This window comes from Taeniopygia guttata, chromosome 6 (genome assembly GCF_048771995.1).
Source record: "Taeniopygia guttata chromosome 6, bTaeGut7.mat, whole genome shotgun sequence".
Lineage (NCBI taxonomy): Eukaryota > Metazoa > Chordata > Aves > Passeriformes > Estrildidae > Taeniopygia > Taeniopygia guttata.
The window spans coordinates 36609802-36623173 of record NC_133031.1 but is presented as its reverse complement, the minus strand read 5'-3'; the positions used below and the strand labels follow the sequence as shown (position 1 = coordinate 36623173).

The following is a 13372-nucleotide window of genomic DNA, read 5'->3' as shown; positions in this document are numbered from 1 at the left end:
TGATCCATTTTGATCCTTTATACAGTGTGGATCATTAGTTTTTAAAATGAAGTGGCTCCACTAGAGACTCCTCATTTTTATGCCAGTTTCTTATTTCTGGTGTGGAATTTGCACCTGTGCTGCTGTGAGCTGGAGACAGAGGCTGCTGACAGTGCTGTCTCAGATCCTGCTGCCAGTCCTACCACAGCCAAGCTGAGTAACTGTGGGCAGCAAAATCTGGTTCCGTTTTGCAGGAGCCAAGCCAAGGAAAGCCTTACAGAGGAAGTGATGCCAAAACTGGTAAAAAAGGGGATGTGAGAGCAGCAGGGATAAAGGTTAGCCAAACTGTAACTACTTGAGCTTCTCCCTTTCTAAAGCAAATAGTGTTATACAACAATATATGATAAACATTTATATTTCAGAGAGGTAATAATATAAAGACAAAGCTACCATATGCTGCCAAGTCTGTGCCTTAGAAGGGATGGAAAAAAAGCCCACAGAAGTTACAGAACTTTGCAGTCAAACAGAACTAACAAGGAAACACGGAGACATGTGACATTGTACAAGGCAAACCACACTGCAGATAAGACCAAAACTTTACCCTAAATGGACACAGCACACGTGAAACCCCTGCTCACACAGTCACACATACACACACACACTGAGCAGAGGAGCTGGAGATCTGCCATTCAAATCACAAGTGTAAAAAACCATTTCTATGAATCTTTGATTCCTGACAGCAGTGCCAGGATCTGTGAGTGCAGACTGGGAGCATTCAGCGCCTAAAAGCAGACTCTAACAAGCCAGAAGGTTAAAGAACTCCATGTGAAAGTGCACTCTCTCTTCTGTCCAGGTTTTTGGGCTTTGGTTCCAAGCCACGACTACAGGCTAACAATGAAGGTATAAAACACTCCTCTAGCACACAGCATTTCCTCCCAGTGATAGTAACACAAAACATCATTGAATAATTGTTCTTCCTTTGGGTTCTGCCTTTTCACACTAAGCAGATTCAGCTCTAAAAGGTTCTTAAAGATACAAACAGCCTATCATGTGGAGTACACATCAAACACTTCTGTAAACCCATTGTGTATCTTTACAGTCACCACTTCAACAGAGGGCAATTTAACCAAACAATAAGAACATGTTTTTGGTTACACTATTTCCATGGAAAATAACATTGGTACTAGCTGTCTTTTTTATAATCTTCCCCTTTATTGAACCAATATGTTGACAGAACTTTTTTTTGCCCCCTGGAAGGCCCAGTTTTAGTAAACGAAGGATTAGAAGGAAAAAAACTGCAAAGTAATATTTATGACAAGAAAGGGGGAAATACAAAGATGGCTGGGGAATACTACAAGAAACACAGTGCCTAGAAAATAATGCTGGTATGTGAAACAAGAAACCACATTAGTTCTTGAACTGAGGACATTGCAAAATACAGGGTTCTTCACAGAGACACAAACAGCACATGTTCTGACTGGGATTCCTGCTCAACCTCTCTAAGAGCCTTTTTATCCACCACAGGAATGCCATCAAATCAAGGTACCTCATGCTAAATAAAATAATTCAATACTATGAAGGATATGACTATTCTTAAACACAAAAAAGTTGTATCTTGTTATTGGACTGTATTTTGTCATGGATTAGTCTTCTATGCTGTTTCCCTAATTAAGATCACAGATGATTACCCCTTTTTCCTGTATCACAGAAAAGTCTTGGCTGGAAGGGAGCTCTGGAGCTCACTGGCTGAAGGCAGATCAGGTAAATGCAGAGCCCCTTGCAGCTCCCCTGCCCACATCAGGAGATCTGTGCTGCAGGACCCCGACAGGGTCTCCACCAGTGTTTGGGATCATCTGGATGCAGCTCAGACCTGTGAGTGACTCCAAAACATGCAGCTCTGTACTACTGCTTTTACCTACCAGCACTTTCTGAACATCTGCAGAGTACAGTTTCAACATTAGTGACCCACGAATAGTTTGTCCCTCTAAGGCTCAGGAAAGCTGTTAATCTTTTTATCTTCTCCGATGAGTAAGAGAAAAAAAAACACTGATTCCTCTCCTCCAGTTTCATCTTAGTTGGGCTTCTAGCCAGAGTTATTAAAAAAAAGGAAGAAATAAAAACCCTTCCAGGTTCTTATTCCCTGAGCTTATATGCATCCAAGCTGGGGTTTGTGTGTGTGCTGGGCACCTGTTTTTTTTATTGTCTGAACTGTCCCAGGTGCCATCTGTGGCTGCCCCAGGTCCCCAGCCGGGCTCCTCCGAGCCACCACTGCCCCTGAGCAGCATAGTAGGGGAGAAGGAATCTCTGCCCTGGGAAGAAGGGTGCTGTCACTGATTCCCCTCCAAAGGGCTGTTTTCTCCTGTACAACCTAGCAGTGATCACCTGGACACACAGCAGATGTGTTGGCACGATGCACAGCAGCACACAAGCCTTTCTGCTCTGAGGAAGGGCAGCCCTGCATCATTCACATGCACCTGAACACCACTCATGTGCTAATGCAAACCTGTGCTCTGGCTGCTGCCACCATGCCTCAGGCCAGTGAGGCTGTGAGCCAGCTCTGGAGATCCCTTACACAGGCCCTGAACCCTTGCCAAGCTGGTCACCAGCTCATCACACTCAGTGCTGGCACCACCTCACACTGCCAGACACTGCCAGGCTCTGAAATGGAAGGTGATTCTGAGCTAACAAAGTCTGTGCTGGACAAAAAAAGACCTTATACAATCATTTGAAACAAAAGATTTCCTGCACACTGATATTTTGCTCATTCTAAATGGATGCACCTCTGTGAAATCAGCAGGTACCTGTGCCACAGAATAAACACTCTTAATAGTAAAACACAGTAGTAGTAAAAACAGAATCATCATCAGGATGGAAATAGTGCACAGTCCCACATGGGTCAAAAATCCCAAATAGAAGAAATTCACCTTCAGTTAAAGGACACTCATGAAATAAAGAAATTTACCGTGAAATGTTCCTGTGATTTATAGTTCTCATCCAGGTAAACTCGAGCTCTGTTGTAGTCTTTCATTGCATCACTTGATAACAGTTCTCTGCAAGAGAAAGAAAAGACTGAACGTTGTACAGGGAGATACAAATATGCTGCCATGCCTCAGCTTTGCTCTGTGCTGTGACATCCCCAGCATCACCCAGAGGAACCCAGGGCCCTCCTCTTCCTCTGGGGGGAATTTCAGGGACAGAGCAGTCCCTGACACAGACACCTGCCTGCACGCTCCGGAGCTGCCCTCACCAGCTGCACCGCGAGTTTCCCAGCGCCTTTGGACGCGACTGGGAAGGGTTCGGGTCTGTGGTGCCCACAACACTCCGGGAATTTGGGGATTTGTGCTGCCGGAGCCTCAGCCCCGAGCGCGGCCCCGAGCGCGGCCCCGAGCGCGGCCCCGAGCGCGGCCCCGAGCGCGGCCCCGAGCGCAGCGCCCGCCGCCGCCAGCAGAGGGCGCGCGCGGCCGCGGCTCGCGGGCACTGCCCGCGTTCCCTCCCAGCCCGATCGATTAAACCGGGATAGATTAAACCGGGATAGATTACACCTGGGATAAATTAAACCGGGATAGATTACACCGGGGATAAATTAAACCGGGATAGATTACACCGGGGATAAATTACACCGGGATAGATTACACCGGGGATAAATTAAACCGGGATAGATTACACCGGGGATAAATTAAACCCGGATAGATTACACCGGGATAGATTACACCTGGGATAAATTAAACCGGGATAGATTACACCAGGGATAAATTAAACTCGGATAGATTACACCGGGGATAAATTAAACCGGGATAGATTACACCATGGATAAATTAAGATGGGATTCATTAAACTGGGATAGATTACACCAGGGATAAATGAAACAGGGATAAATTAAAGAGGGATACATTAAACTGGGATAAATTACACCCGGGATAAATTGAACCGGGATACATTAAACTGGGATAGATTACACCAGGGATAAATTAAACGGGGATTCATTAAATCGGGGTACATTAAACTGGGGTACATTACATCAGGATACATTAAACTGGGGATAAATTACACCCGGGATAAATTGAACCGGGATACATTAAACTGGGATGCATTACACCAGGGATACACTGAACTGCGAATAAATTAAACCAGGATACATTAAACCAGGGATAAATTAAACCAGGATACATTGAACTGGGAATAAATGACACCAGGATACATTGAACTGGGAATAAATGACACCAGGATACATTGAACTGGGAATAAATAAAACCGGGATACATTGAACTGGGAATAAATAAAACCGGGATACATTAAACTGGGATACATTACACCGGGATAAGTAATCCCAGCATCTTCCAGCGCTGACTGAGCGCTCCTGCCCTTGCCCCTGGCTCAGGCCCAGGCTTGCCCCCACCACTTACTTCACGAACTTGTCCACATGAGACATTGAAGCTTCATAGTTTTTCCCTCCGAATTCCTGACAGTGTAAAGCCATGAAATGGGGCTTGTGTGCATGGACCACCTGGAAGAGAGAGAAAAGCGAGGTTTAACGCTCTGCACACAGCAAGAACACAGATCTGTGTGCTCAGGGAGGGCTGGCAGCTATTACCTGAGAGGTCACTGCACAATAAGCAGCAAGGGGAGCATCATTTGCTATCAACATAAAAGACTCATAATACATAATTATTATCTCAAATATTCTTAACTAATATTTCCTTTTTTAAACTATGGCTTAGTTCCTGGGCTGTATATATATTTTTAATATATTTTAGTATTTATATTTAAAATGTAAATAAATTTTTCCTGTCAAAGATGACATGATTAAGATAATCCAGACCTTTCCTTGTCTGGGAGGTAGAAGAATTCAAACAATTAATTTGCTAAAGTGGATTTTTTTTCGACTTTTACAAAATTTCTCAGTGCTGTTTAGCAGCACTTTAGCAGTTGTGTTTGATAGTTTTATTTATGGAATATCTTATTTATAAAAGTATTTAAATAACAGATGCCCGTACACACCTGTTAACACTGAAGACATGGAAATCCATCATGCTATTCCAGGTGTTAGTCTTGAAAACTGCAAATACCTTAGATACTACACATTCAGCACGAGGATGCAACTACCATACCAAAACCCTTGAATGTCTGTCTTTACGCATACCTCAAATCAAATAGTGTTTATAAATTTGCTGCTGTTTTGAAGACACATTCAGTGTTTCTCTGTTCTATGGAATTTTCTCTGCTTTGCCTCTATTCAGAACTGCAAACACCACATCTAAAATGTCTCTGCTAATACTGAGTCTCCATACCTTGTGTTCCATGCCTTATTGTGAATGGGTGGACACAAGCTCCAGAACAACTTCCATTTCAAAAGGGAACAGTCTGAAACAATCAACCCCGTGCCAGTGCGAGCATACATGGAGAGAATTCAACTCCCAGGTGGGATTCACTCGTTCCTCAAGGGTGGCACTGGGTGGCCCCGCCAGCAGAGGCCACGCTGTCCACGCAGCCTTGGCAGGAGGAGTGGGGGGCTGCCGGCAGCCCCTGGGCAGGGCTGGGGTGCTCTGCCCTCGGGTCACCCTGCAGAGCTCTCACCTCAACACACACAGCGAGGAACAGCTGGAAAAAAGGGACTGCTCCCTCCTCCTGCTCACTGTCGTGCTGCTGGAGCCCTGCTACTCCCAAAAGGCACAGACACCCTATTGCAGTGCTGCTTTTAATTATTTAAATCAACAGTGGCCAATACCACTGTTAAAAGGTCTTTAGGAATCGTGGAACCACAGAATGGTTTGAGCTGAAAGGGGCCTTAAAGCTTATCTCCTTGCACCCCGTTGGCAGGGAAACCTGCCACTGGAGCAGGCTGCTCCGAGCCCTGTCCAAGCTGGCCGCGAACACTTCCAGGGATGGGGCACCACAGAAGTTGTGCATGTTTCTTTTAGATGACAATAGAGAGAAACTGCCATTTGATGTGATGACAGAGTGCAAAACCCCTCATTCCTGACTACACAAATAACCTCATTAGACAATTAAGTTCAAAGACCATGAATTAAGCAAAATCTGAAGCGCAGCAGGTTCCATTGAGCCAGAGCAGTCACAGGTCCCTGCTTTGAGCTGGCACCTGCCTGTGGCAGCGGCAGAGCTGCCCAGCTCGGGACAGCAGCAGGGAGGGCACGGGCACCTGCGGGTGCCAGACCCTGCCCGAGGGCAGTGCCAGAGAGGCTCAGCACGTCCCTCCCTCCTCAGGCACGGTCCTGGCACGCTGCTCTCCCCCAGGGCCCTCTGGCAGGGGGCTCAGGACCAGCGGGACAGGGCGGTGGGGCTCCAGCCGGGCCAGGAGGGGAGGCCTGGAGCCGCTCGTGCACGCTGAAGCCGAGCAGAACCCGGTGTGCTGCCACATCCAGCTCACACTGTGAGTGAGGCACAGCGCTGCCCCGTCACCCCTGCAGAAAGAAGGGAACGTCCTGCCCCGGGTTTCTGAGGCATTTCCAACAGCCTCTGTGCCTCAGCTTCCCGGCCACTGAAACATCTTGGCGCTGACCTGCTTGGTGAAACATTCTGAGGTGAGCTGCTGCTGGTAGTGTTACTGGATAAAAGGAAAAACGAAATACTCCCACTCAGGTGTTTGATGACTACTGAGCACTTCCATTACATCATTAATGCTGGTTTCTGCCAACAGAGATATCAGCACCTTGCTCTAAAGCATGCCATCATCAGTAGGGACAGAGAATGAGCCAGAGTAAGACCCAACAGTAAGTTTAACTGGGGGGAAGGAGGGGAAAGATAAAAAAGCAGATGACAGACCAGATGTCAAAAACCTTATCTGAAATGCAAGGAATTACACCCAGCTGGGACATGCTTTTCCTCTGATATATATTTCCTATCACAGATTTACAAACAACGAAGACACAGTTGCTGAGATGATGTCCCTGTACAGATGTTCCCTTCTTCCCAAGGCCCTGCCCAAGGGACCACTGGCAGCAGGCTGCCATCAGAGCCAGCAGCAGCAAATGACAATGAACACTAAATTCACCTCAGTGGTTCATTTTGTTGGCTGTCTGGAGAGCAACACTAACCAAACACAGCCCGTGAGGCAGAGCTCTGCAACAGAGCTCATCTGTGGACCCTCACACCAGGCCATCCCAACTCTCCGTGCGCTTCACTGCTCCCAGTCAGTTCTGGATTCCAAGTCCTGATTTCATCTGCTTGGAGAGCTCTATGAAGACACCAGGATCAGAAAGCAGTGTAACTATTTAATCCTGTAAAGCAAACACATCCCCGTCACTGTCTCAGGACAGCACACACAGGAACGTGCTGAGCATTGTGTCACTCATTTTAACTGCTGAGAGTTTGCTCCAGTAAGAGCTCTTCTTACACAGCCCATGAAAATACTGACTGGTAAGATAACCATAATAAACTATTTTAAGTAAGATTTAGAAACCATCAGTCACAAGGAGCCCTGAATTGGGAGTCCTGCAGTGAGGCAACACTGGAGAACAACTCTACTGTGCTGAAGCAGCAACAGAAAACACTTCCAGGCTCTGAAGATGCAGGACGCAGTTGTTTTTTCGTTTGTATACAAATCTTTGAGAACTTGAAATCATAGTGGGTATTAAAAAAATATATAAATCTTTTTTTTGATGGGGAAACAGCATTGGCTTAATAGCAGTGAGGTCCTTGTGGCATTCCTTGCAGGTTAAACCACTAGAACATACCTGAATATTAGTTATGTCCTCTCATATAATAAGTACACTCCACCTAAAAGCAAATTGGCTCTGCTTCATTACCTTTTACTAGTTTTCTACTCTTATGGAAGAACAAACAGTACATAATAATGAGTAATGAATACTTCAGAGCTAAAAACTCCCAGCTGCCAGAAGTTAAAGACCATACATGAGACCACATAAATAATGAATTTGCATCCACAGCAGCACAGCGTATTTACAAAGTTGGGCATTATTTTCAATTTGGGATATGCAAAAGTAGCGTAAAGGAAGCCACAATCAGGAGTTTCTTTTGGGGGTGTATGTAACTAAGCAAGATGCTCCAGCACAGCTGAGTGTGAACCTACAAGCCTGACTGACATCTCCTGGTTCCACAGGTGTTTTCCAGCCTGGGCAGGGTGGGGCAGGCTGTGCTGGAGCTGGGGCAGCAGCCAGCACAGGACACAGCCCCACGGCGCTGGCCAGCTCTCAGAGAGGGCAGCAGGGGCATGGGGACACAGGCACCAGGGTTAGACCTCAACTGTACTGACAGAGTATTTTCAATTTCTCTAAGCCTGAAGAAGAGGCTCCTCCTGGGGACAGCACCCAGAGCCCTGCAGCACTCAGCTGCACACAGCCAGCACCCAGGCCCACATCCCCCTACCCTTGTCACAGGCCATGGGGTCAAACCAACAACAACAGCCCAAACAGCCCCGCCTGAGGAAAACACCCTCTGGAAAAGGGCTGAGACCTCAGCTTGGAAGAGCTGCAACAGAGTTTTTTCATCCTCTCTAGTTAAAAAAGTAGCATTAGGTCAACCAAAATAATTAAACAACCTTTGAGTGGCTGGGTGGGGTTTTGTTGTGATTTGGGGTTCGCAATTTTTTTATTTGGTTGGTTTGGGCCTTTTTTGTTTGTTTTTCTTCCTTCTCTCTGAAGGGTAACGCACAAAGTTCCCACACAGCTATACCAAGATGACCTTTAGCTATTAGGTAAACTTTTAACTTCTGTATTCCTACAAATAAAAGCTAAAAATACTCTCAAACACATCAGGCAACATGGAAAATGGCATTAGGGGAAAAAACCCTCTGGGTCCAAGTTTGCATCTAAAATGACCATGTGCCACGAATGCGACAGAAAAAGATAGTTACTGAAATCAGTGCAGATTTTCAGCAGCTCCAGCTCCTGAACTCCTCCTGCCCCAAATATGAGGCCCAGTGCAGATGGGGAAAGGGCAAGGGATGGGGAAGGAGGGAGTGAAAAGGAAAAGGAGTCCTAAGTAAATAAATAAGTCAATAAAAGTTCTCCCTCTGCTCCTACACCCTTTGCTTGCAAACAGCTTCCTTTATGTTCTTGGAGCTTGTTCCCCCATATTTCTCCAGTGCACTGACTGACGTGGAGGCTGCCAACCAGGGCATGGGCACTTTGCACAAGTGGGACAAAACTGCCACGTGCCTATTCTTATCCGCATGGCAGCGAGCTCACCAACCATCCCACTGCTTGTTCAGCACTACTGTCTAAATCATCAGTCATCCCATTTCTTGATAAGAACCAAAGTCTTCCCTATCACAAGTTAAACACTCCAAAATGCTGCTCTCAGGCTGTTTCCACTCTCCCCCAACAATCCCTTTCCCTCCTTGTTTCCAGTGTAGGTTTTGGGGTAAGAGAATTTTTACTGGAAAGAGGACTAGTCCAAACTCAGCTCTTTCAGACCCAAGTTACCAGTAGCTATCTACAGGTAGGAGACGGGGCACAATCTCCAGCACCAGGACTTCACTGGCTCCTGCCTCCCTCTAAGGTGGTTTTTCCACCCTTTGATGTAATTCCCAATTATCAGGGCCACAGTGTGACCCATTTGCTCACAAGCCTTTTTTCTTTTGTTCTGGTTACAGCGGATTGCCTTCATCTGCAAATACAACTTTCTGCCTTGAACGTTAGAAACCAGAGCCAACTCTGAAAGCCCTGGGATTCGCAGCATCCTTTCCCCACAGTGCTTGCTTCTGCTCCTGGTAGGAACATAGGTTTGCTGCTGAAGTGGCCCCTGTGTCTCGGAGGGTGACCCAGGGCACACGATGGCACAGTCCCGCAGCACCCAGGCCAGGTCAGACGGCTGTACCAGGGAGCTGGACGCGTTTCCTACCCGCAGGCTGGTGCTGCTGCGCGCTCCGCTCCGGAGCATCCCCTCAGCGAGGCCCGGGACAATCCCAGAGCCACTGTGGGACACAGGTGTGACACGGCTGCAACACTCCGTGACACTGCTGCGTGACACTGCCATGACACTGCCATGACACCGCCGTGACACTGCTGCGTGACACTGCTGCATGACACCATTGTGACACTGCTGTGACACCGCCGTGACACTGCTGTGACACTGCCGTGACATTGCTGCGTGACACTGCCGTGACACTGCTGTGACATTGCCGTGACACCGCTGTGACACTGCTGTGTGACACTGCCGTGACACCGCCGTGACACCGCTGTGACACCGCTGACCGTCCCGCTGACCTCGACAAAACCTGCACACGTGTGTCCAGCCAAGAAGCCAAGCAGAGCACGCCCCGGGCTGTGCCATGCCAGAGCACACGGGCACCCTGCTGCTGTCACCCTGAGCCCACTGTCACACAGCACGAGGCCAACCTGCTGCTCTCTGCCAGGAGCTGCTGCTAAAACCAGCCTGGAAAGGGTCTTTCAAGAGTCTTTTTTACTGTTTGCGTTTCTTGGAGAAACCATTTCATTTACCAGCATTAGATCTGCCACAATTTCCATGTTAATGATGTAGGATAGGATATTTGTAGATCAATGGCAGAAGTTTCAAAAATTGAACATGTGACATTTGGATCTTATTTTAGCCCTCTGTAAGCTACCATGTCCTTGGAAATGCATATGGCATGTAAGCCAATGGTATCACATAAATGACTTGTAGTCACCCATGACAGCAAATAAAATCCCTCATTTTAATTTACTGGAATTTAGAAACAAGTCCACAAAATGCTCTTTAACCGATATGCTCTTTGACATCAGTTCAATGACATTACGGGTTTAATTTCTAGAAACATTTTAAACTTAGAGAGGTAATGGTTCTTCCTTTTCTGTGGAGAACATTTTGACTACTTACACAAGGACCTCATCTTCAGAAGTTATGCAAACCACCCTGACACAACTGCATATGCAAATTGAATTCCTCAGAAGAATGGAAAAAACTGCCGTCTGCGGTTTATCTGGTTTCAAGCTTACCACGAGGCACGGAGAGTCATTTTGCAGCACTGCTCTGGACCTCAGGTCACAGAGGTTGCACACAGAGCGTGAGGAATTAAACACAATAATCCCTCTGAGGCTACACGTTTGCTGGGTCGCTCTGAAGCCAGAGCCAGAACGGTGCTAAGTGACTTTTGGTGTGTTCATGTTTGCTCTTCCCTAAGGAGCTTTCTGTCCGGTTTGGTTCCACTTCCCGCTGTGCTGGGGAGTGTGGCGTGAGCAGCCAGCCCGCTGCCGAACCCAGAGGGGAAGCAGGACAAGGCAGCAGCAGCCACAGCAGCACTGCTAACTTCGTCCTGCGTCTATTTTTCCTTTCTTTTCCTTTTTCAAAATACAGTTCTCAGACTGCAGGGCCAGAGGGCAGAGGTATGGAGAGGGAACAGAGCAGAACCGCCCGGCAGAGGGATGGGCCTGGGTCTGCCTCAGCAACACTTTTCCTGGTCTGGACCCTGCAGTAGACTGGCATTATGCAGCATTAATTTTATTCCTCTTTGGAATTCCGTACACACGATATTTACTGGGCCAAAGACAGACCACGTTCAGTCACGTGTCAGCAGTCCCTGCCCTAAGATAGCAGCAGCTCGGTCTTTTCCCCACCTCTTCCTGTTTTCCACAAACTATTCAGAAGCGTTTCTGCAGTGCTCATCCCACTTAGAAACAAATGAACACAGAAGGAGTTTCCTTGATAAAGATACATAAATCAGTCATGTGGTGATGAAAAGTATGCAGCCATCTAAAAAAAAAAACCCAACCAAAAATAAAGAGTTGTCCCTGTTTATTTGTATTTCCTGCATAGCAAGAGTTTTTCCTGAAGCTGTGGAGGGCTGGAATCAGAACCAGCTGAGACACTTGCTTAGTGCAAGCACCATGGACACACAGCAATGATCAACCAAGGTTGAAGAAACAAAATAAAAAGATGAATCTGAAGTTGGCAGATACTAAAGAATGTAAGAGTGGTTACTGCACCTTGGATTTTTGCAAATCTCTTACATTTGCCAGTAAAAGTGAATTGCAGGATTTTACATCAATGTAATAAAGGTCACAGGCTGCACTGGCAGCCTGGGAATGTAAAGACTCGTGGGATGCTTTCAATTACAAAAGGAAAAGACGAAATACTGCTGATCATATTTTCTGCACACTTCACAATTTGAACAGCACAATTCTGTTGTTTAACTATTTTTCTGTAAGACATGTAGGACTGGATAAAGGAATCCCTTCAGTACCAGGTGGCACTTTTCCATGGCCAGGTCACAGGGCTTCGAACAGAGTGCTTTAGCAGAAAGTGTCCCTGCCCTGGCAGGGTGCATCCAGATGCTCTGTCAGCTCCCTTGAGGCCCTTCCAATGCAAAAACCATCGTGGGGCTCCAGCGCCTCAGCTCTGTCAGCAGCGACAGCAGCTCTCAGCTCTTCCCAGGGATGACACCTCCATGCCCCAGCAGTGTTCATTTCCTGCTGCTTATTGACACATTTTGCACAAAGACTGCAAGTTAAGGCTCTACTACAATATCAGCGTGTGAGATGGACTTTTATACTTTAAAAACCCCCTCACACCCAAAGGTTACAGCACATTTTATAATACGGGTTCAGTGTCAATATCTCCATATTACCAAACAAGAAAATTGTTAAGAAAGAGAAGACAGGACTCATCTACTCCAAACCAATGCCCAAAATTGTCATATTTCAATTTTAAGGCAGACTGGACTTGCCAACAGATTTTTTTTTAAGTACTCTAATATATATCTTATTCAGTAGACTTAAAAGACCATTTCATGCCAAACTGAAGTCAATTTTATAAAACTTGAATCTATTTTTTATGCAGAGAATTGTTGATGAGAACGAATTCTGCTTATATGCTGAATTTTTATAATGATTGCTTAGAAATCCAGGAAGAGACATATTTTCAGGGCTGTCTTTTACTATAAAATAAAATCACTATCAAATAGTAATTTCCCTTCACAAAGCAAAAGATCCTGACGTTACTAATTAGTAATAAACAAAGATGCAGAAAACTCCATGAGAAAATAAACTTTACCTTACCTGATAAAATTCCCGAAGCCAATTCTTCTGTAAATTTTCTGGCTGAAAAACAAAAGGCAAAAATTAATTATAAGTAAGAGAAATCTATTTTTACAACAATATTGCGATATTATTGCTTTCCTAGTGCATTCAAGAAGGAAGCTTTTTTCACAATTAAAGCAAAAATACAAACATGAGGATGTTCCTCCACGATGCCACTGGACAGGCTCACTCTTTCATTGCCCTCTGGTTCTCAGCAAAAAGGTGCATTTTGTGTACGGCTGCACAGCACTGGCAGCCACACGTCCATCAGGCAGTGGCACAGCTGAACTGTGTCCTGGCAGAGGGGCACGTGGATCCCCTGGGATCAGAACCTCTCCAGCCCGCCCACACCCAGGTGCTGCACTGAGCGCCCAGTGACCCAGAGTTACTCCACACAACGT

At 46.3% G+C, this 13372-nt stretch overlaps 1 protein-coding gene across 4 annotated transcripts in view; it reads right to left on the bottom strand.

Moving 5' to 3' along the window:
- Nucleotides 1–13372, bottom strand: part of INPP5A (inositol polyphosphate-5-phosphatase A) — a 177810-nt gene that overhangs the window by 126192 nt on the left and 38246 nt on the right. For all 4 annotated transcript variants that reach the window (XM_072931385.1, XM_072931386.1, XM_072931387.1 and 1 more), the window contains exons 2-4: nt 12951–12992; nt 4383–4483; nt 2942–3029 (exon numbers count right to left, since the gene is read on the bottom strand). In XM_072931385.1, the coding sequence (XP_072787486.1) occupies nt 2942–3029; nt 4383–4483; nt 12951–12992 (231 nt within the window). The remainder of the gene's footprint in view (nt 1–2941; nt 3030–4382; nt 4484–12950; nt 12993–13372) is intronic.